Here is a 22,915-nt window from a genome sequence, read left to right as displayed (position 1 = left end):
AGCGCTCCCTCACGGCCTCCCTCTCTCCCTCCACCGGCTGCAGAAGGTGAGGCGGAGGCAGAACATCAGCCCATTAATCACAGCTCCTCCTCGCTGTCAGCTCCCTGGAAACCATAGGCTGTAGCGCCTCATTATTGACCTTTTATCGGGTTATTAGCCGAGCAGATGCCATTGTTGGAGATGGGGTACAAAGGGAGGGGGCTGCGAGGTGAGGAAGATGATTGTCTAGATTTCAGAGCCGCCACCGTCCTCGCATCGGAATGGATGGCATGTCTCGGGCCCTTTCATTTAAATTCGCTTTTATCAACCTTCACGAGAGGGGCGCCGGTTATTATGCTTGAGGATGATGAATCATTTACGCCAGGCAATTTGTTTTGTTTCTATTTTTTCCTTCTAGTGTGTGTGTTTTATTTATTATTTTCCGCCTCTCTTCTTATCCGTTCGATCCCGAAAATGTAATTACGGCGCCCTGCGACTGTAGAATAATGTCCTTAGCCCGTGTAGAACACGAGCCTTTTCTTCTTCCTTTATGAAATTCAGGAGGACTGAGGGTGGGCGGGGGGCAGTGTGCACACACTGCTCCTGTGAATAATCTGAATAAACTCGAGATGTGCACATCAGCTTTTCCATCTACTTTTCCGTGTGTCTCATGATCGGCTAGACAAACGGGTACGTGAATTGGCGTTGACCCTGTATTGTTTAGCGGGCAAAGTTGGTCCCACCGCCCTTCTAGGCACACTGTGCACATGCAGAATTATGGAATTGCTGTGTGCAATGTATGTGCATGTTCCAGCACTTCCGGGATCTCTTCAGTTGGTAGTCTTGACAGATTTACTTTGGACCGACGACCTGAGAGGTTCCTCCAGGATTCTGGAGAGTTTGTTCTTTGATTAGTAGGTTACCCTAATTATAAAAAATGTAGAACAATCTAGACCATAAAAAAATATGTACAGAGTCTGACGTTTTATTAATGGGAGCACATGTAAATGATTCAGGGGTTGGATGTCTGACATTACGAATATATTGTTAGAAATTGTTTCAGCAAAAATGTATTGCAGACTTTCTCATCTCCAGTTAGTTAGTGCTTGGAAGCCTCTCAGTAGTGTGGCATGGGTGCCATGGATCATGGTGCAAGCAAGGAAAATGGCCCTTTGACTACTGTTGGGGTAGGAAAATTAAGCATTTAGCAGGGTTTAGTGGGCCCCTGAGGGAGATGAGCCCCGAAGTCACTGCACGTGTTACACCAATGTACAATAGATTTTTTAAGGTGTCGGCAAAGTGGGCTCTGGTCCAGGGCCCCAGCTTGAAAGAGAAAGCTCTGTTCTGCAGAGAGACTTGCCCTGTTGACCTAGGATAATTCTTAATCAGATTGTTTTAAATATCATTTTCCTTTAATATATTTTTAATATGGGAGATGTAGGAGTGTCTGTTACAGACATTTTGCAGAGAAATGTTTTGTTTCATGCAACATCCATAAAACAAGTTCAAAACAGGACCTCATATATGAGAAATAGAAGTGTGTCACAGATATTGTTTTCCAGTAATGTTAGTGAGATGCTGCTGTGTTATAATATTTAAAATATGTCACTATCCCTGAATATCATATGTAAACACATTTAGAATCTGGACTAAGGTGCCTGTGCACTGTCAGTGACCTGCCCAAAGAGGGAATGAAAGAATTGAAAATGCATCATAAATTCAAACAGAGTTCCCCAAAATACGTTTGGCGCAAGGACCCCAAAATCTTTAAGATATCTTTGCTAGCTACGTCCATGAAGATTGTATGGGGACATCACGTTCTGTATAAGTTGGTATTCAATTTTTTTTCACCCAAAACATTGCAACTTCCCCTACAAGTGCGTTGAACCAACGATGATCACCTCTGAGAAAAAACACAAGCCCATTTACACACATTTTTCAAGGTTTAACTGTACCACACCTTAATCATCACATAACTTGTGGGTAAATTGAAAACTGTTCTAGCTTCACATGCATAAATCTCACAGGGAGCAATGTGGTTGGGGAAATGTATGCGACTCACACAAATATGCATTTCATAGTTTGCTTATAGACACAAACTCCTACCACGGTGGTGGGAAGTGTCATATTACAAAAGTTGGATTTGCTCCTGTTCATGAAAAGTTTACAGTAGTGAAGTAAGTGAGTGTGTTAGAAAATTCACTGAGACCTCCAATGGCACATAAGTAATACTCTAAGTTGTTCTGGATATGCCGCTCTCACAGGGTTTTTTCCCTTTTTCTACTCCAGGGTCCATGTGTGTCTAGTATTCTAGTCTTGACTCCCTCTTCTGTGTTCTTTTTTTCGTGATGTTTGATGCAAGAAATTTAGGATTTGTGTCTCTTTTGTCCTTTGAAGTACACAGTGTTGATGATATGGTCATGATGTTGACATGGGGATGCCAGTGCCTTGAATCATGCATCTGGATGCTTTGTACACCAACAAATTGCATCAATGTACTGGATGTTCTCTTGGAACCAGCAATGCTGGGTGTCCTCAGACCATAGCACACCACTCCTGTATAAGGTCTCTGCCTCTCCCCGAGCTAAAACCAATAGTGGCGAGGGAAGTAAACATTTAGTTTGTGTACTGTACATCTGTGTCACCATTCCTGCATGCAAAGCTGGTTGTTATTCAATTAGAAGAAACACTGGGCTATGTTCAAAAGTTGGCTGTTAACAGAGTAAAGTATAATTCCTGGCCTGATTCAAATGTGGTGACATACCTGTGGTAATCTATAACTGGTGAAATCAGGGGCTGTCCCTCACGTCCAGGGGTTGCGGTTAAAAGTGGTTCCTTAGTATAGCATCCATGATATGATGACAATTTTCTCTTTCCGTAACGGCCAGAGCTTTCTTGGGTTGTCAGAGCTTTCTCTTTCAGCATCTCGTTATCTTGAGCAAACTGTGCACATAATTTTTTTCATTTTATTGCAGTGAAACCAGGCAAATTTAGCACATTAGGTCATTAAAGTTGGAGTACAGTGGCTGCTTCTAGTGGGTTTCAAAGTATTGATGTTGGTGAACATAGAAAAAATAGTTCTGTTAATCCTCCCATTGCTTTTTCTGTTCTAGCCTGTCAGTGCAATGGGCACAGCACTTGTGTCAACGGCAATGTTTGTGAACAGTGCAAAAACCTTACAACAGGGAAGCAGTGTGAGACGTGTCTGATGGGATATCATGGGAACCCAACCAATGGAGGAGAGTGTGAGGGTAAGTGCCCAAAATTTATTTCTCATCACTGTTGTTTATTCAGGATTGACAGAAATCCTCTCAGCCGTCTGAATTGATGGAATTTCCATAGAGCAATCTGAAATAAATGCTATAATAAATGGAGTCTAAACTAAAGGCATGATATTTTTGGGTGTGCTGTCTCATCAATGATGGGTTTGTCTCGTGCATTGGTCTTCGGCAATCATTTTCTGACTTTGGTTGTCAGTTGTCTCCCAGGGATATCTCAATGTACTGCTACATCAGCAACATTTCCTAGACTTGGACCAAAAGGTATTAGCAATATCTACTCACTTCTTTTTGTTGTTAGACCAGGGTTGCAATATCTAGGAGTGGTGCTTGAATTGGATTGGTGATTTGTATGAAGGTCTATTGCAATAGGGAAGATGTTTCCTGGAGTGTTTGGACAATATACTGCAAGCATTGCCTAACTAAAGTCAGTAGAACCTATAGACAACCATCGTAGACAGCCTCACAGCCGTACTGAGTCCATAATGCCAAGCTCTGTAGAGGTCACCATTTTTTCTCACACACACCACCAGCATTAGTACTATCGCTCACTCTTAGCTAGTTGTTTCAGACTCCACTTAATCTCCCATATAAAACTGGCTCCCATCATCCCCTCCACAGTCTTCGCTGCTAATTTCCACCTCCTCAACGTGCAAAGGAAGCAGAATACCCTCCACTTCCAGCCGATCAGCACCTTCAGCAAGCTTAATTGCTTCATTAGCCATCTCGTTACCATCTCACAAATTATTATACTTGTTGACAAACTCATTTTTTCCATGCAAAGTCCCTTTAACCTGAACAGACCACTCCTAACTTCCACTATTGCAATGTCTATTCTCAACGCTAAAATTGGAGCCTGGTTAATTGTTCTTGTCGCTTACTTCAATGCAGTTCATGACCTGTCACCCCATAGCTTTCAAATTGTATCAATAGCTACACTTGCTCCTGCACACTATGCTGTGCAACCTAGCAGCAACATAGCAATCTGCAGTTCTTTCTGTGGGGAATTCCAGTTATGAGCCAATATTTCTTTGCCTTCCTTTATTGGAACTCTTTCAGAGCCAAGAGTACTTTCCCTGTGCCGTGCAAGTATTTAAGAAGGCCCCTCCAGAGGTCACCTTTTTTAATAACACTTTTATTGATTTTGAAGAAAACATGGTTAAGAACTAAAACAAGACATAGTAGACATCGTTATGTAGCTTATCATTATGCTTATGGAAACAGACCAACATATCAAATAAATGATATCAAACATTTTTCCTCACTAGACTCTTGCAGTGGGGGAATAGTTCCGCCACATACCCCATAATTTTGTATGCTTTTGGGTACATCCCCATATCATGCACCCACTCCTGTACAGGAGGAGGTCTTTCAGAGTACCAATGACAGGCTTTGTCACGTTTAGCAACAAGAAGTCCCATTGATTCCAGAACTCTTATGGCAAGCTGGCTGCCACATTCATCCATCAATCCTAAGAGTGCCATCCTGGGATCAGCGGTGAACACTATGCCAACTACTTCCGTGAGACCTGAGTAAATACAATATCACTGTGTAAGTCGACATACCCAAACTGTGTTGTAAAAGGTGCCCAACTTGGCTCTACACCTAAGGCAGGTAGGGTCAAGGGCCCTCTTGATTATACTTAGCCTGGATGGGCTGTAATATGCTCTATGTGGGTATTTCAACTGGATGAGAGACAGCCTCATAGAGATCACCCGTATTTGAGGGGCCATTTTTGCCTCAATCCATTCCACATCTTATGCCCATCTGCCTCTACATGCCACAGGGCGTCGAGGATGTTAGCCACCAAAGTGCGGCAAAGTCTAGAACTCCTAAAGGCCACCTTAATGTTCATTTCAGACCTCAGATATAGACATCTTTTATATTTATGCCTATAATAATTGTGCCATCTACCATTTTGTCAGCCCATCCTCCACTCTACATTGGTTTATATAAATACTGACAGTCCAATTCTTCTGTAGCATATTTGCAAAACACTGTACACAAATTCTTTTTGAGGTGTGTTTTTCTTGTCAAATGGTTACAAACATGAACTGTATTTGACAAGAGTACGGAAATAAAAAGCAATATCCAGAGACTCTAATTATAAAAAAAAAAAAGAAGAACCTTCCAAATCAAAAACCCAGAAATGGAAGAGTAAACAACATGGATCCATAGAAAAATGACTATGCTCTTTATTAACCTGTACTCAAAAGAATACAGATGTGGGACTGCGGCATGGCTGAGGATAGACCTGTGGTCAATAATCAGAAAAACAATTATTCCAACTATTCATTGCAAAACATAAAGAGGCAGAATCCTGTAAGCGACTATAACCAAGACAGTACCAGATGTGAGCAGATAGACCTTGTGATCCCATTGAAGAATACTTTTTCTGACTGTGGTCTGGGGCTCTTTTCTCCCCAGAAATGTTATTTTACAGTGCGGTGAAGAAGCCCTCTATTCAGTTTCAAGTTTGCTCTTTTGGTTGTATTCTCTTTCTGCCCAGGCATGGTTGTGAATACTATTTTTAGCTAATAACTTCGTTGTGAGTCTCTCCAGCACCAAAGGTGATGGAAGCAGTACGCTTCCCACAACGGGTTCCGCCTAGCGCCATGGTTCTGTCCACAAATTTAGAACTAAAGCATATAATTTACCTGCTGCATACTCAACTACAAACACACTAGATAGGAGGAGCCTACCAACAACAAACCAGTCTCAACTCTAGTAGACCCTCTGTTCAGCAGAGAAGGTCCTAGCCCTTTTGTATAGTGGAAATAAAGGGACAACTCCGCCATGATATCCAGAAAGAGATGTGTACCCTAACTTGCAGGCTCTTGTTTCAATACTTCCTTGAGAATCACCTTGAAATCTAATTCCTTGGTTAAAAACTCTAAGGCAGAGTTTGAGGTGTTTTGAGGGACCCCCCCTCCATAGACTAACATTTATTTCTGATTCAGAACTCAATGTTAAATAGCTAAAAGGGAAGTAACCATGGAAATAACGTTTCTAGTGCTCCATTCACAGGTCTATTTGTGCTAAACAGCAAAGAAACATGGGATGAAGTACTGGAAAGGTGAGCCCAGAAATGGAGTCTGATCGGCTTGCCTCCTGATAAAGAATGATGCCTTCTTAAAGACAAAGACCTTTGACTTTACAAGGTGTCTCTAGAGTCATTACCGGCAAGGTACAAACAAGATAACACCTGTAAGCACCTGCACTTCAATTATACTTGACATCCAAGGAAAATCCTAAAACAATAAAATGTGCAACCCCTTCTTTTCTGTAGTTGTCTGTGCCTGAAGGAGTACGTTAAGAATGGTTGTTTCACCACTCATGTCCAAGCCAACAAAAAGAAGGTTCCCAAGTGGTCAAAAAGAATCTGAGCCAATTAAAGATTTGAAACAAGTGTTTTGCAATGCAATAGGTCTCACAGTTACTTGAGTTAGAGCTGTTGGCATTGTAAATTCATAACTGGACTTTTCTTGCCGCATACATTGGTCAAGCCTGCCTCATAATTTTGTCTTTTCCTGCCATATAATTCCAGTGGCCATGCATCTCATCTCCAGCAAAAAAAGAACATTTTGTCAATTAGCATCCTAATTTAAATCTGCCATGCTAATTCCAATAGAATACCACTTTCACCACCACTGGCTGGCTGGCTAACATAATTCCCCAAAACAAGACACAAGACAACCACAGAGGAGAAATAAACTAGAAGGCTCACCCAAACATATCAAGAGGTGTTGAAAGAGTCAAGGTGAAATAAAGATGTTAAGTTGGCCTGAATCATGGTCACAATTGTAATAAGGCTGTAGTATTTAAGTATTTACAATTATCATATAAACCTTTATCAGAAATAAACTTTTGGCATTAGACTGTAACGTTCAAAACAGCCCCTAGAGGGCACCATAACAAAGGTATCATTTGTAAGAAACATGGTCATGTAACCATATTGTTAGCCTCTAGAGGGCATAACCCATGAAAAAACAAAACAGGAGAAAGTAATGCAGTGTAACCATATACTTAGCCCCTAGAGTGCCCTTTTAGGGCTAGCAGGCCTACTGCAATGATATTACAGCCAAGGCCTTTAAAACAGAACTTCTCCCAGGTGTAAAACAAACGTTCTAGCCATGAGAAAGCTTAAAAGACACTGAATGATGGGAAGGGTTATTATTTTTGGATCCCTGCTAACCTACTGTGGGGACCCAGAGATGATGTGTGAAGGTGGTCCCATTGTCTTAGGACTACCACAGAGTTATGAGCAAAAATGTTTTATAAAAGTAATGCCCTGCAAAGCAGTGTCATAAATGTTATAGTATGTTGACTGCAATACTCAGAACAGCCCCTATTGAACACCTCAATAAAAATAGCATTTGGACTATACTTGGTCATGTTACCATACAGTCAGCACTTAAAGAGCACAACAACATGGAAAAAGAATGGAAGAAAGTAATGCAATGTAACCATATATTTAACTCCTATAGGGCATACTGCATTACAAATTTTCAAGGGTAGAAGGCCTGTTGCAATGATAAAATAACTTGTTCAATCTGTAAAACTAAAGTTCCAGCCATGAGAGAGCTTAAAAAGACAATGAATGGTGGTAGGGGTTATTATTTTAGAGTCCCTGCTAACATAGTGTGGGACCCAGAGATGATGTAGACTGAAAAAGCACATTGTGGTTAATGTTTTACAGATGGTCCCATTGTTCTAGTACCACCACCGGATGAGTTATGAGCAAAAAAGTTTCATAAAAGTAATGCCCTGCAAAGCATTATGGGGAAAGTTTCCATGCCACAAATATTTTAGTATGTTGATAGGACTGTAAGGCTTAGAATAGCCCCTAGAGGACACCTCAATGAAAATTGCATTTGTAAAAAAAAAGACATGTTCATGTAACTATATAGTTAGCTCCTAGAGGGCATAACCACACAAAAACGAAACACCATCAAATAATGCAGTGAACCCATATATTTTGCCCCTAAAGGACATAGTACATTACATATATTCAGGAGCAGCAGACCTATGATAATGATATTACAAACAAGGCCCTTAAAACACAAGCTACTCCCAGGTGTAAAACAAAAGTTGCAGCCATCAGAGCACTTCAAAAGACACTGAATAGTGGGAGAGGTTATTATTTTGGGGTCCCCTCTAACCTAGTACGGGGACCCAGAGATGATCTAGACAGAAGGAGCATGTGGTGCTGAACGTTTTGTAGGTGGTATCATTGTCGTAGGACCACCACAGGCTGACTTATGAGTAAAAACGTTTTGTAAAAGTAGTGCATAGCATTATGGGGCTAGTTTCCCGAGTGCAGTAAATATTGTAATGTCGGCTCTCCAGCTGTGACTGGAGAGCCGCTTTCGATTTGAGGATTCCTGTTTTACTTCAAAGCATTCACCATTTTCAAGTGTTTTGAGGGGAGAGCCACAAGAAATGACTCTGATTAGGTAAGTGTGAACAGTGTGACGAGTGCTCCATATCGCCAGTGGAGTTCACACTGTTGTGCCTGTCTGAGCTGTGAGTGACATGCCTGTCATGCAGCACGTAGGGGAGAGACAAAAGAAAAATGGCCACGCTGAAGTATATTGGCAATCCTACAATAATCCATGTAACAGGGTCAGTCTGCAAGGCGTGACAAAAGAGCCTCAAAGCAGGACAGACGTACAGCATTTACCAATTAAATTAAGTGATTTTTGAAAGGCAAGCCCAGGAATGAGTGGAAGTGATGGGTATGAGATAGGTGTGGTTAAAAGCCCACAATACTTACACAGATCAAAGAGCTTGTGCGCGCGACCTGAAAAGACAATGAGTCTGATGGAGGCTTTACTGGTTCCTCTCAGACTCCCCTGGTTCTCATTTTTGTGGGTCACAAAAAATCCTTTGGCAGAGAACACACACAAGCTGCAGGAGCTTGTGCCACACCCCAGAGTCAATGAACTGTTCTAAGATCACTGACTAGCACCTCTCACTCTAGACACACAGGGCTGTTTTTTAGTGATTGGGTGACTTTATGTGCAAAATACTTTTCCGATAGGCCTTGCTATTAACCTACATCTGTGATTTACGAATATTTTTTGGTGAAACTGTTTTTGCTACCCTATGAACATGAACATATATAATCTAATATTACTTCCAGGTTAGACCATTTCAAATTTACATCAATAATAAAAGGAGACCTAATTTCCCTCCCTCTTTGTCCATATGTCCAGAAAGCCACATTGAATTTGAAGACAATTATTGGAACACTTGTCTAGCTAAGAACTGAGATTACAACAGCAGTATTTTCAATGACCTGCATTAAAAATACAAGGGTTTTGAGCAAATAGCGAGTGATTGTTTTCGTTAAGATAGCTTGGGCATATATAAGAGGTATGAAAGCAATTAGAGTAAGAAATTTGGAAACTATTCTTCAGGCATACTCAAGTTAAATATTGCAGAAATGTCTTATATTTCATTAAAATATGCCGAAATGGAGATTAAAGCATGCTCATCTTGTTTTATGTTAAAGGAATTAATGTTTATATCCGCATCAAGGATTTGAAACATCACATGCATGCAGTTTCTATTTTGGGATTGTCATGATCTTTCCCATTCTTTACCAATATCTTATTTGTCAACTCTGTAACTGATAAATTAGGTTACTTCGGTATGTTTCAAAGTAATATTATAAAAACTGTTAGATATTCCCTTCAGGTGTGATTTATTCAAGCTTTACAGTTCTGGCAAGTTTGAAAAGTGAGCAAACTTGAGGTAACCTAGACAATAAATGCAGCACCTCTATTTAAAGACGAACATTTAGAACATTTCCTTAGGCTTTCTAATTAACCATATGTTGAAAATAATGCATGTACGATTTTACGATTTCTTGTTTCTTTTTCACATGCCAAAAACAGACACAAAATCATAAATGTTCAATGTTTTAGGAATGTAGATATCACAACTAAGCACCTTTAAGCACTCATGCAAAGTGTCAGTCCACTTTTTATCTGGCTAGTGGACCTTGACGCTCCAGTCTCTCTCTACTTCCTTGTAGTGGGCAGTGCAGCCATTTAGACACGTGCTTCAGATCTGAGTGGGTGATATATGTCAAAGTTTATTTTTTTTTTTTTAGGAGAAATTATCATTTGGCAATTTACAAAGCATTTTGTTTCTCTCAAAGTAGCCCGCAGGCAATATCAAGACTATTGGTGCGATTGCTTTTCGATGTGCTTTGTTTGTGGTAATGTTGCAACATTATGGAGCCATATGATTGGGAAGTGCTTTGCCATCAGTGATGAGGGAAGGATGACGTTTGATATATTTCTCTCAGGACTACTTTTCGTCCACTGAGGTATTTGATAGTGACGGTGACCAATAAACACAACATACATAAATTAATATAATCTCAGTTAAGGGAAACAAATTCTCAACAGCTGCAGCTACCAGAACACAAATGTACGCTCTCCCAGTTCAGTCGATGCCTCCCCTCAATTACAACCTCTAATAGGTTGAAGGACCAGCTCCTTAGTTTATATTTTTCATCTATTTATTGTAAAAGTGTCCAAAATAAGATCATCAAAAGCCATGCCAAACAAAGTTTCAAGCTCCTTCCTATTATCTGCAGTCTACTAATCACATAGGAGCAAACACCGGCATTACACTATTAATAGCACATCATCTGCTCCAATTCATCAATATATGGAGACTTGAAGCAGTACCGATAAGCATGTTTTGCAGTGGTATGTTGACATCGAATTGAAAGGTGTGCAGAATGGTGGACTGAGCTATTCTGGAGTTCATCCAGCCATTTAACAGCTATGCAATTTTTGCTAAGTCAGCTGTGGTCTCAAGCTCTCCCTCGGCATATTTTAGGAGATACATTGTTATAGGGTCTCAGATATACATCTGCCTGCATTTAATAGGTATCAATTCCTAGTAGGTATCCATTTTATTCTTACAGAATGTGAGATCCTTCAGCCAGTCTTTAATTTTGGGTGGAGGGCCACGGCACATTGAATGGCCACCCTCCACTTCTCAGGCAGTTGCGCCAAGGCTGTATATTTCCTCACTCTAGCGGAGGAATGTTTTTACATAGCCCAGTAAAATTATCAGTGGAGTTGCTGGTAAATCCAGTCATTTCAGTGAGGGTCTATGCTATTTCAGTCCTAAAGCTGGCAAATGCCAGACAGTGTCATGCAAAAAGGAGTAACCCATCCTCTGGGCCCGTATCTGGTGCAGAGTGAACTCTCTCTTAGGCCCAATCTGTGCAGTGATTTAGGGGTGTAATATATGCTGTGCAGGGACGCTACATGAATGAGTTTTTAGTTAGGGGACAGTGCCCCAGTCAGGGAGCAGTAAAAGGTGCTTCCAAGTCAGCTTTAGCCATTTAATTGTGGCCTGAAGAACACATATTGGTGCTTCTCTCTGAATTGCCATGTGTCGGTGGGATGCCAGTTCCCTGGAGGAGGGAGAGTCTATCAATGTCGCCAACATAGCGAATGTGGGGGGGTGAGTGGGGGGGCGGGGGAGAGAAGGACACATGATTTTAGTAGCCCTGCCTGTTTCATGGAGTCAGAGGTATAAAAAAGTTTATATTGTTTGTAATTTGCCCTACATCGTACATGCTGCAGCAGAAGGAAGTTATCACCCGGTATAAATCCCTTAGCATAAGTAATTTGAGGTGTCCCATTTGCTTCCACACCTTGGGTGCACTAGTGAGAAGTAATTCTGGTGCATATAACTGATGAAGGCATGCTCTATGTCTCAGCTGCAGTGTGCGATTGAAAAGGTATGGGGTGGTACCAATAGTGTGCATAACTGATCTAGGCACATAATATTCAAAACCCAGAATGGCAAAACCTCCCTGTTCGAATGGCAGGGTTAGTAGCACCCATTTTAGATGCGACTGCGACTTCCACTGCGTCTAGTCAGGGGAAGAGGCATATTAGTCGAAAGGTACAGGAATTTAGGGAGAACAACCATTTTAGCATTAGTGATTCCTTCAGCAAGCAGCAGGGATTGACTGATCCAGTCTGTTACTTGATTTTCTAGTCTAAGTTCTTAATTTGTAATAGTATAAGTGCCAGGGCACTAAAGCTCTGTTCAAAAACCAGTGGCTGGTGCATTTAAACTTAGTGCACACATGGAGCACTGAATACCAAGGGCGACTAGTCTTGAAAAGACCTCATGACCCTATGTTAGAAAGTGGACATGGCGGCTGGTAATGTTTGAAAGTGGTGGGACGAGTGAAGTGCCCCATCGCTTCGCAAGATCCAGCAATGCTGCTTTGCCCATAATCTGCCCAAGGCCTCTGTGACCTCCTGGAAGTCTTTGACCTTCTCGACAAGAAGTTCTGAAGCTTTCAGCAGGACAAACTAGCACGGTCAGGCCAAATCGCAAATCGACGACAGTGGCTTCACTTTCAATGTCACGCCATCCTTTTGCTGGAGCTTTTCTGCAGAACCTTGCAGAAAGTTTCTTTCTTTGCAGATCTTGTATTTTCTTGGTTCCTTTGTGGAAAATGAGTGTCCACTAACTCAGCCCAAGTGTTCAGTGACTCTGGATTGCCTCCTGGAGGCAGACTCAATTTTCTGAAATGCATCTGCACAGTCCAGGAAAGATCGAGTTGCAGCTGGTCAGCTGGAGCGATCCTGTCTTTGGGTTTGCAAGTGACTTCTTCCAGCTCTGTTGTACCTGTTACTGATCAGGGAATCCACTCCTTTTTCCTTTCAGTCCGGCACAGCCCCTTCTTTGTGTAGCCTTGAGAGTGCAGAAGGTGCAGTCCCTTTGAGTGCAAGCCTTCTGTGGTGCAGTCCAAGGATCCTTCTTTTGTTGCAGGCAGTGTACTAAGGAGCTCGTGCAGCTTACCCATATTTATCCTCCATGCTGGGCTGGCAAGTGGGGGACACCCCAACCAATAGGGGTAAAGTTATCTCCCTCTGCTGTGACCACTTTCTGTGAACAATGGCATATTTGTGACCTAGAATTTATTTACTGTTCTTACTAAAATCAGAATGGAGATAATCTCTCCTTGGTGTGTGTGTGTCATCCAAACCAAAGGTGTGGCTAACAACTCACTACACTCACCTTCCACCCCCTCTCCTTATCTAATTGTGGGGATCTCCCATCTGGCTGAGGATCAAAGAAGTGGGGGCTGGCCTTGGACCTGTGACCTTGTTCTCCTGCCTTTGAAGACCAGCTCATCTCCCCAGCCCCCTTCCTGTCCCTGGTTTCTGCAGGAACCAAATCTCCTCCCACCAAATGTCTGCATTGTTTCAGCCAAAGGCTTCTTCACACCTACTCAGGGAGCATCTTGGCTCAGTCTGTCAAAGGCTGACTAATCAGAAGAGGCTGCTACAGGGCTGCTTTATGTGACGCCAGGATCGTAAGTTCTAAAACTACATTTTCCTGTGATAGTTATAACATATCCGGCAATCGCAAGTTGTTGGATCTATTGTAATCATTATTTTGATACTTTGAATTATATTGCTAACTAGGTCCCAAGCAAAGACAGGCTTTACTAAGTTTAATAAAGCCTCTCCATGTTAGCCTGTGAGACTAGTAACACTACAATAGGTAAACATGACTTTGACTGTTTTTCCCTACCAGGGCATATAAAACATCTTTTACCTTGTCCTTGCTTTCTATAACAGGGCACCCCAGCATTGCGGCACATAGGGCAGACCTTAGGGGTCACTTATAAGTTATAAACATTTGTTGGGCTTTGGAAGTATTTTTAATTCCGAGTTCGAATTTGGGCATAGTTTCATTTTACTTACAGGTAGGTTGTCTTGGCCAATTACAATTATACAATTACCATAAACCTTTAGAGTTCAGAGCCCTGGCCCTGGGCCTGGTTAGCAGAGCCAGTGCACTTTCAGAGTCAGTAATCACCAGCATTAGTCAAAAATGGGGGCGTTCAGGTAAAACATTGTGACTTTCCTACACTCTGCCACCCCCTATCAGATGCTTTCTACCGCTTTATCTCACTTATACAGGTTCTTCCTCTGTTATAGTTTTCCTGTCTTTGTTGTCCTGCTTCTTTACTTTTTTGTGTTTTTTCCTCTCCCCCAGCAATCACTGACTGAAATTAAGCACTGTCTAGCCTAGCAAAAGCTGTGCCATAGTTTTCATGTATGACAAACTCAATATACCTACTTAAACTGACAGCAAGGTATTTTACTTATGAAGCCACCTATTCCAGAGGGTAATCGAGGAAGCACTCACCCGTAGTAGGACTAAGATGGAATGTGATCAGCTTTGACCAGTTTACAGATATTCCTGAAAGATATTAAAATCAGACAGATTCCCTGATCAGTGCTGAAAAGTTTGTAACAGGGTCTTTAACAGACAGGGGACATCATTTGCATAGAATGAGTCAAGTATGCACCTGGCGGTGAAAATGAGGCCTCTAAGTGATGCTATGTGAGTCTAGCAGATATAAGCTGCATTGTAGTCACAAAGAGAATAAGGGAGAGAGGACAGCCCTGTCTAGTCCATCTGAATAATATCAAATGTGGCCTATAACAGCCTATTTTGCAGATGCACACTGTGAGTTTATTTTATACCAGCCAAATCCAACATTTAAAATTGCCACTGAATCCAATCTTTTATACTTTTTGGAGTAAATATTTCCATTCTAAATAATCAAATACCTTAGTGGCTTCTAGAAATGCAGCTGCTGCATTAATCTGTAGATCTAGTAATGCAAAAAAAGCAAAGAAGATTTGAATGTTGTGTGAAGTGGATCGTCCAAGTTTAAAGCCTGATTGAGCTGGTCTGAACACAGCTGGGAGCAAAGAGAGAATTCCATTAGGAAGGAGTTTGGCCAGTGTTTTATTGCCTATTTTGATTGTAGATAATTACTATTTGAATGCTGCCCAGAACATGGTAGTGCTATCTGTTGAATTTTCATTGGATGCAAAGTTTTATATTATAGCTGTGAAGATCACAGACTCAAATACTAAATCTTGTAGGGTGCTAGGCATGGGTTTCCAGGTGAAAGCTTTATGTTGTGTTCCCGGGACAGATAACTCCTGGAAACCCGGGCATGGTCAGACTATGTTTCAGGATTGTTTTCTATATGTTTTTGTCCCGGCACCAATATCCTTCATGACCAGTCAATAGTCAATACTAGACCAGGAATTGAATGCAGTGGTAATATATGTCCCTTCTAGATGCACTGGATGTTTAAAGTACCAGATATCCATCATGTCACAATCAGTCACGATCACTTGTTGCTGTGCGACTGACATGGGGAGAGAATGGCGTGTTGTCTCCAACCTGTCTAATTGTGAATCATTAACCACATTGAAGTCACCATCTCAGATAATAACTTGTGAGGTAAGTTGTGCAATGTTCACCCATATCTGGTGGAATAAATCTGGGCTATCATGTTTAACACACTAATGTGGTATTTGTGCCTACTAAGGTGCCCTCAAGAATAATATACCTTCTCTCTAACTCATGTGAGTTCATGTTGAGCCTCAGGGGGGAACATCCTTTCGATCACCATCTTGACTCCTCGCCGCTGTGAGGAATATGATACCTCAATTACTGTGTCTAGCCACATGGCCCTAGGCCTGGACACACTATGACCAGTGAGGTGTGTCTCTTGTAGCAAACCAAAATCATTGCTTGTTGTAATCGGGCTCGCCAGTACCTGGCGCGCCGTTCATGCCCTGCACATTCCATATTAATATTCTAATGGTGTCCATGGGGATTTAAAAGTAATAAATAATGCAAAGGAGTGCCTTGGGTAGGCAGTATTGGGCAATTGTCTGAGCGTTAATCTTTTCCGACTTTGTGAATTCGATTATATTCTCAGGTAAAAAGAAGTTGTGTTACTAGTACCTCATTGACCTCAAACTTTCTTAATACACACCCGTCCTCCCCCAGTTCGATGAAGAACAAACATCATAGAATTTAAAAAATCTTTGCCTGCCCTAGTGTATATACACAGAATATATCTAGAACATAACCTTGAACACAAGATGCGAGGGCAGCTTTGCTTTTGCTGTAACTTAGCAATATAACACCTTATGCCAAAGAAGTAGCCAACATACTAGAAAAACAATAGTGAAAGGACTTCTAATTAAATATGTTGTTCTCATTAAACCAATGCAGGAGACTCCGGTTGCTGGTAAAAGGTGTATTGGTTTAAGTGGAAGACAAAAAAAAAAACACCAGTCACAGTCAGTTCATCTTCCAGAATAAATGTCAACTGTAAACCCCCCCCACCTCTTACATCCACAAGTCTACAGCAATATAACATAGGCAAGATCCCATGGCATAAGTACAGAGAAACACAAGGTTATAAAGCAATACATATCAATGTCCATGCTATCTACCTGGAATGCTTCACATTACCATATATCATTCATTTAGGCATTGTCTGTGCTTGTTTGACCAGTGATCACTCTTACGCAGTACTTTTAAAGGGTCAGAATCACAAACAAAAGGTATCATAGGCATACATTGCAACTGGTTCAAGTTACTCATGTGGCTAGTTTAAACAGTGGGGTGTTTTCACAGTATGTAATAGTGCATGAAGTGAAATACAAAAGGAAATGTTTATTAATTGCATAACAAATACGCATTTAGCTCAGAGTCACAGTTGGAAGCCGAAATCCTTCTTGTGGCCAACGAGGATGCCTTAACAAGATGGAGATTATTTCCACCTGTCCCTATTCGAATTTAAATAATGCCAGATTGACACAGGAGAGGCTGCAAAAAAGAAAATGAAAAAAACAATGATTTGCCCCTGTTTTTCAATTATGCACATTTTTTGCGGTATGTATTCCTTTGTGGGGGGAACCCTAATTTGCATTCTGTCCTTAGCCACTGCTTAAACACCTCCATCATGTACGTCTGTCTAACCTACCTGTTTTCTCCACACTAGTGGCTGGAGCATGTGCAATTTACTGCATAGTAGTGCGTGTCTATCTCACACCTCTTTGACATACACTAGTTACATTTTTTATGGGCAGTGAGTTCACATCCAAGAATGCTTTGTGATGCTTCCCAAAGTGTTTAACATCCCCCTTTCCACCTCTAGTTTATATTTATTACCTCAGTGCGGGTCCCAGTGTGTAATTAAACACTGATGCATAACATGATTTCAGCAGTACAAGTGCCCTGGAACCAGTCTTAAGGACTTTATATCCTTTTTTTTTCTCTTAGAGATGTGACAATTTTCATTATTTTATTTCCATTAATTTATTTGACATAGCTGATCTTGCTTCCCTAGATCCCGCCACACCGTCACAATATATATTTAACTGACTTCACGTGGCTTTCGCCTTATAATACACTTTTTCTTTTGTTTAACTTCTTTGATAAATCTTGACTGCATTCAGCATGGCTGTCTCTTTCTGTTGTTTATCTTTCTTAAGGGACATGATTATATGTGTGGTGCTTTTATTGTGTCCTATAAAACATTCGGTCTGTCGTTTTCTCTCCTTTTTGTAAAGAATGTTATCCCTCGAGAAGCCACCCGAAGTTCGCCTAACGTTACAAAAATCTGCTGGTTAGGTATCAAAAATAAGCTGGATGTGGTGTCCTCTGCTTCCTTTGGGGCTATCTTCACTGAATTAACAAATCTTTGTTATTGTGTTTATTGATTTAAAGAGGAGTGATTGCAGCATTATCCTGTTGTTGCCATCAAAAACTGTTCTCTGAACAGCCACTGAAGTCTTTAGATTCCAAGACTACATAAAGAGGTGTCCCCATTATAATGAGGTGTGATGAATTGGCATAACATTATCAGTTGGTGGCCATATTGCCGACCATGCAGTGGATTCTATGCTTCCTGCAGTGGACCTCGGGGAAAGGGAATGAGATAAGAAAGAGAGAACAGAGAAGACACTTAGGACCTGATTTAGATCTTGGCAGATGGAATGTCACAAACGGACCTGGGGGAAAGGGAATGAGACAAGAAAGATAGAACAGAGAAGACACTTAGGACCTGATTTAGATCTTTGCGGATGGAATTTCACAAACGTGACGGACGGATATCCTGTCCACGGTTTTACGATCTCCATAGGATATAATGGAATCGTAATGTGTCTGAGGAGATATCCGTCACATTTGTGATAGAGCAACCCATTGTGAAAACTCTAAATAATCAGGCCCTCAGTGTTTTTACTTTGCTTGCTCTTACAGCTGGGCTCAGTCTGCACTGTGGAAACGTTGATATCTAAAACGAGAAATAAACCTTTACTATTTCATCATTCTGATTTCACATGAATATTCCCAATGTAAGATATTGTACATCTTAAAACAGTCTCTGTGTTTCTGACTCTGTGGTTCAAACTCTGTGACTTCACAGAACTGCAAAACAAGTAAACTAATATGTACAAGAATAACTGAGCTATAAAACGCCTTTCTATATGGAAAGCTACCTTCAATGGTTCCTAAATAAAGTCTGTGCTCCAAGTGATTCTCAATGCAAAATGTTAATAGGCTGTAAAACAATGAATACTAATGAGTGCTGTATGTTTCGTCCTGACAATAATCTGACAGTACATACATCACTGTCAGTGACTTAACCTATCGGACTCAAAGGAAAATATAAACAAAGTCCGCACAGGTGAGGATGCTTCTTGTTCCTCTTGTGGAAAAATAAACGCAGAGCTAGAAATCATAAACCTTGGAAAGATGACTCCAAGAGTAGTGTGCAATATTAAAGTCTAAATCTGTGATTCTCAAATATTGTTCCAGAATACTTCTCTGTACTCAATAAGTCTTTCATAACTCCAGGCAATAACATTCAGGTTCCAATCACTTGCAACAAGGTTTCCAGCTGCAGCAACTACACATCTTGATTGTCGAGCAAGGAATGCTTTGAAACACAAGCAGTTTATGTTCTATGCATCAAAGGAGGCCACCACCACTGCGAGTCTTGTGAGAGTCCTGTGGTGCTCTGAGATATGTAGTTTGTTGTGTATCCACTTGTGCATTTTGCGTAGTGTCAGCATTGCAGATGTGAAGACTCACATCAAGCAGCACCCACATTTAGTGTGCACCGATGGTCTCCTCTGCTGCTAAACACTTAAGTATCCCAGGAATTACGAGAAGTGCCTTGCTATGCCTGCTCAGTGTACACAGGTAACCCTGAGCCGTGGCAGAAAGATGCTTGGTTTTCAATTCCTGTAACACCTAACTGTTATTGTGAGTGCCCAATCCTCATTCTACGCTGTTTTCCAGTGATGTGGCTTGGTTTCAGCAGTCAGTCCAGATCAATTTGGGCCAAGTTTGTAATGTCAAAGAATGCTCTTAGCAAGCATCGGAGCTATTCTCTTCACAAGATACTCCGAAGTTTTCTTTCAGTAATTCGGGCAATACTCTTGTAGGTCTAATGAAGATTCCAGGGTGTCAAAGGAACTCTACTGACTTCTCACACTAGACGGTGGGGGCTAAATGTATTACCCTGTTTATCCAACAGGTGTAATAATGCACCAGAACAGATAGGTACCTGCCAGGTTGTGTAGACCACGCTGGGTTAGTCCTGCCATCCGAACCTGCCAGTCACTTCCATGGAATCAAAAGGAGTTTCTTTCCACATTTTTACATTCGCTGTAGCCATTCTGACACCTCACAAACTGAGGTGCTTTCAATAGAAGAAGAATTTAGTTCAGTTTATTTAGACAAAAACATGTTCCTATTAAGAATTTCCACCATGGGAGGATTTTCAGATGCTTTCTAGGGGTCATAACCGTTTAGATCCGAAGGATGTCACTGATCAGACTTAAAATTGCAGTGCTTTAACAGTTGCTCAGACCAGAAGCAGTTTGGTCCTCAAATGGACATTATTTCCACTGACCTGCCAACCAACATAGACACTCACTGCCCAGCTTGTCTCTTCCCTTCATTAAGAAGGATGCTCTCGCCATTCCCAAGGGTTTTCAGACTCTTACTATGTGACAGGTATGACAGGTAAATCGAATATCTTCAAGGTAGATGTGTCCTGCATTTGTTATTCCAGAATTCGACCAGTCTGGATCAGCTTCCTTTCTATTTTACAATCAATTAAGATTCTGTACTCACCGCTTTAATGCATTTTCCTAAAGACAATCAGTTAAAGTTCAGATAGCTCTTTAAAACCTAGCCTTTAAAGAGCACCCTTGCCCTACTGGGTTTCTCTACGTATTGTGTTTGCCTCAAGGCACTTACAGAACGAAGGACGATAAAAGTGATGGTTAATCTGTGCTCTAACAATTTCACTCCCTCTGTTCCACAGCTGTTTCATCTATTCTCTCCTCATCGCTCAGTTTTGTCAAGCTCCTCAGGTAGGAAACTATTTGACCATACATAGGTGTCTCAGCCCCCATTCCTTGTTCCCTTCCATGATAGGCAGTCTTGTATGGCGAGAATTCTGTATACCTGCCTATGGCATCATTAAGGGGTCACCTGGGGTCGTATTTGAGTCCCCTATATCTTCACTACTGTCAGACTCCCTCCGAGGCAATCCCTGGGACTCGGATCATTCAAACACAGCAGAGGAGGAGTCGGTGTAGTTCTAGAGAGCAGAGGTGGGGCGCTTTTGTTCACCATCTCTGCTATCAGAACCAATAACAAGGGTTTGCATAAGATGTGAATATTTCCTGCTGCCAACAAATGATATAGCCCAATACCCCGCAGCACAACGTAAAGCACTGGGGTATTTCATAAGTTGTCCTTGCATCTGCTTCTAAAACTTAAAAGATTTATATCTAAAGTATTTGGAAAAAGACTAGGGATTCATCATTTTAGTTCTATTCTCAAAATATTTTACACCACTTTCCAATAGATTTACCTTCCTGCATAGTTAGATCGCTCTGTGTCTCGGGCTATTCACAGTCCTATGATTTCTGGAAAACAACACCAGCGTTTCCGCTTATTGCCCCAAGATTGCCTATATTTAAGGCTCAAAGTTTTCCAGTTTTTACACATAAATACACACATGAAACTATATGTCTTCTATCTGTATTTTTTCTAAAGCGATCTAAAACAGTTGCTTGTATGATTTTCTGTTGTGACGTCTAGGCCTGTAGCTGCATACAATGTTAGAAAAAGAAGTACCCTAGTAAAGCTTAATTAACTGCATCGAACAATTTGCCAGAGTTCAATACTAATGTTTTCAGGTGTTTTGTACTATAGTAACCATACATAGCCCAGCTTCTTCTCTTCTTACTAATTGCATTTATGCTTCTCTTTGACCATGTACAGCACTCTGTCGCCTTTCAGCTAGGTTCAGGCTACAGAAATGCCATATGCATACATAATACATGGACATTATAGCCCAAATATACTAGTTGCAACTTAACTAATATAGATAAATACTACTAAAAATACTACTAAAATGATTAAACAATAAATATTGATAAAACATATGTGAAAATGTGAAAAATAAATCAGCACAGTAAAACGTGGAACTCTGTACATACTCCCTCCTCACACATCCGTACTTAATGCCATTGCATTGTCTTGTCTGTCCAAATACACTGACTCTCCCAAACCATTGTGTTTATTTGAATAGGCCACATTTGGCTTTGAACAATGGCAGCATACCAAGGCACACAAGAAAGGAATGGCATACCCCGATCACCGTGAAGGAAGCTCATGACTTCAACCCTTGTACCAACTAGACAATGTTGGATAATCTTCATTTCATTGGAGTCTTTTGCATCGAGGGTCTATGTTTCATGTCATGGGCGCCTTTACTATAACAGTAGAAGCTCTTTTCCCTATTAAATCATTAATTAGCCATTTCCAAGATGCATGCCCTGCAGCTCTGCTCCCAGTTAAGTGCCCCCTGACAGGTCGAGATACAACACAGTAGATGCAAAGGTTGCACTATAAGATCAGTGGAAGATTAACTCTTGACACTATTGGCATCTCTTCTTTCTCTTCTGCTTTATGAACCTCTAAATAATTCCTAACAGTACCTTTACTTCCTGAAGTTGACAAAACGCTCTGCGTGCGCCTCCTGCTCTTCTGTGGCACCCTGATAGATGGAAGCGGTGTATGGTCTTTAGGGATGCATTAGCTGTCTGACCATGTAAGCACTCCATCGCCCTTAGTGACTTATGGCGAACGAAATAATGACTGGAATCAATTTGCGAAGCTGGGGAAAGTATGAATGTCCTTCCTGCATCACTGTCCCTTGCAAACGATTACTAATTGGGGTGGTGGAGTTGTGTTCTTTTGTCCTGTTTGTCATGAAGATGGCTTATTTCATTTGCATTTATATTGGTTTTTGCACATTACCTTTAAACAAAGGTGCTACCATTTTAACACAAATACTAAAAGTCAGATTTGTGTGATATGAGGATCGTGTGAGCTCAAGTTATAGTGGATCTCAGTGTCAGGAATTTTCTGACATTGTGGTATTGGTTTGCTTCCCTGATTTTTCTAAATGATGGGGGAAATGGGCCTGTTTAGAGAGCATCTTTGAAATTCAGGTCTCCTAAATTGATTGGATTTTTGTTGAAACCCTTTCATCTGTCAAACTCCTACACCTGCATGGCTTTAGTGGGATGTTTTAATCTTACTATCTTGGATAGAGGTATCTTACCTCTAAAGTATTAAAGTAAATGGCTACCATGGCCTCACTGCTCGAATGTTAACTCTCCAGACATGCAACCTCTTGCCTTAAGTCAGAAAGCACAGATAAAGGTGCCTGGTGATGT

The 22,915-nt window shown here is 41.1% G+C and overlaps 1 protein-coding gene across 2 annotated transcripts in view; it reads left to right on the top strand.

Moving 5' to 3' along the window:
• The window catches only part of ATRNL1 (attractin like 1), a 2,088,076-nt gene that overhangs the window by 871,344 nt on the left and 1,193,817 nt on the right, over positions 1–22,915 (top strand). For both annotated transcript variants that reach the window (XM_069239275.1, XM_069239274.1), the window contains exon 19: positions 3,093–3,230. In XM_069239275.1, coding sequence (XP_069095376.1) covers positions 3,093–3,230 — 138 coding nt within the window. The remainder of the gene's footprint in view (positions 1–3,092; positions 3,231–22,915) is intronic.

This window comes from Pleurodeles waltl, chromosome 6, assembly GCF_031143425.1.
Source record: "Pleurodeles waltl isolate 20211129_DDA chromosome 6, aPleWal1.hap1.20221129, whole genome shotgun sequence".
In the NCBI taxonomy this organism is placed as follows: Eukaryota; Metazoa; Chordata; class Amphibia; order Caudata; family Salamandridae; genus Pleurodeles; species Pleurodeles waltl.
The sequence above is the reverse complement of the archived record's forward strand: the minus strand, read 5'-3'. Positions and strand labels throughout refer to the sequence as shown.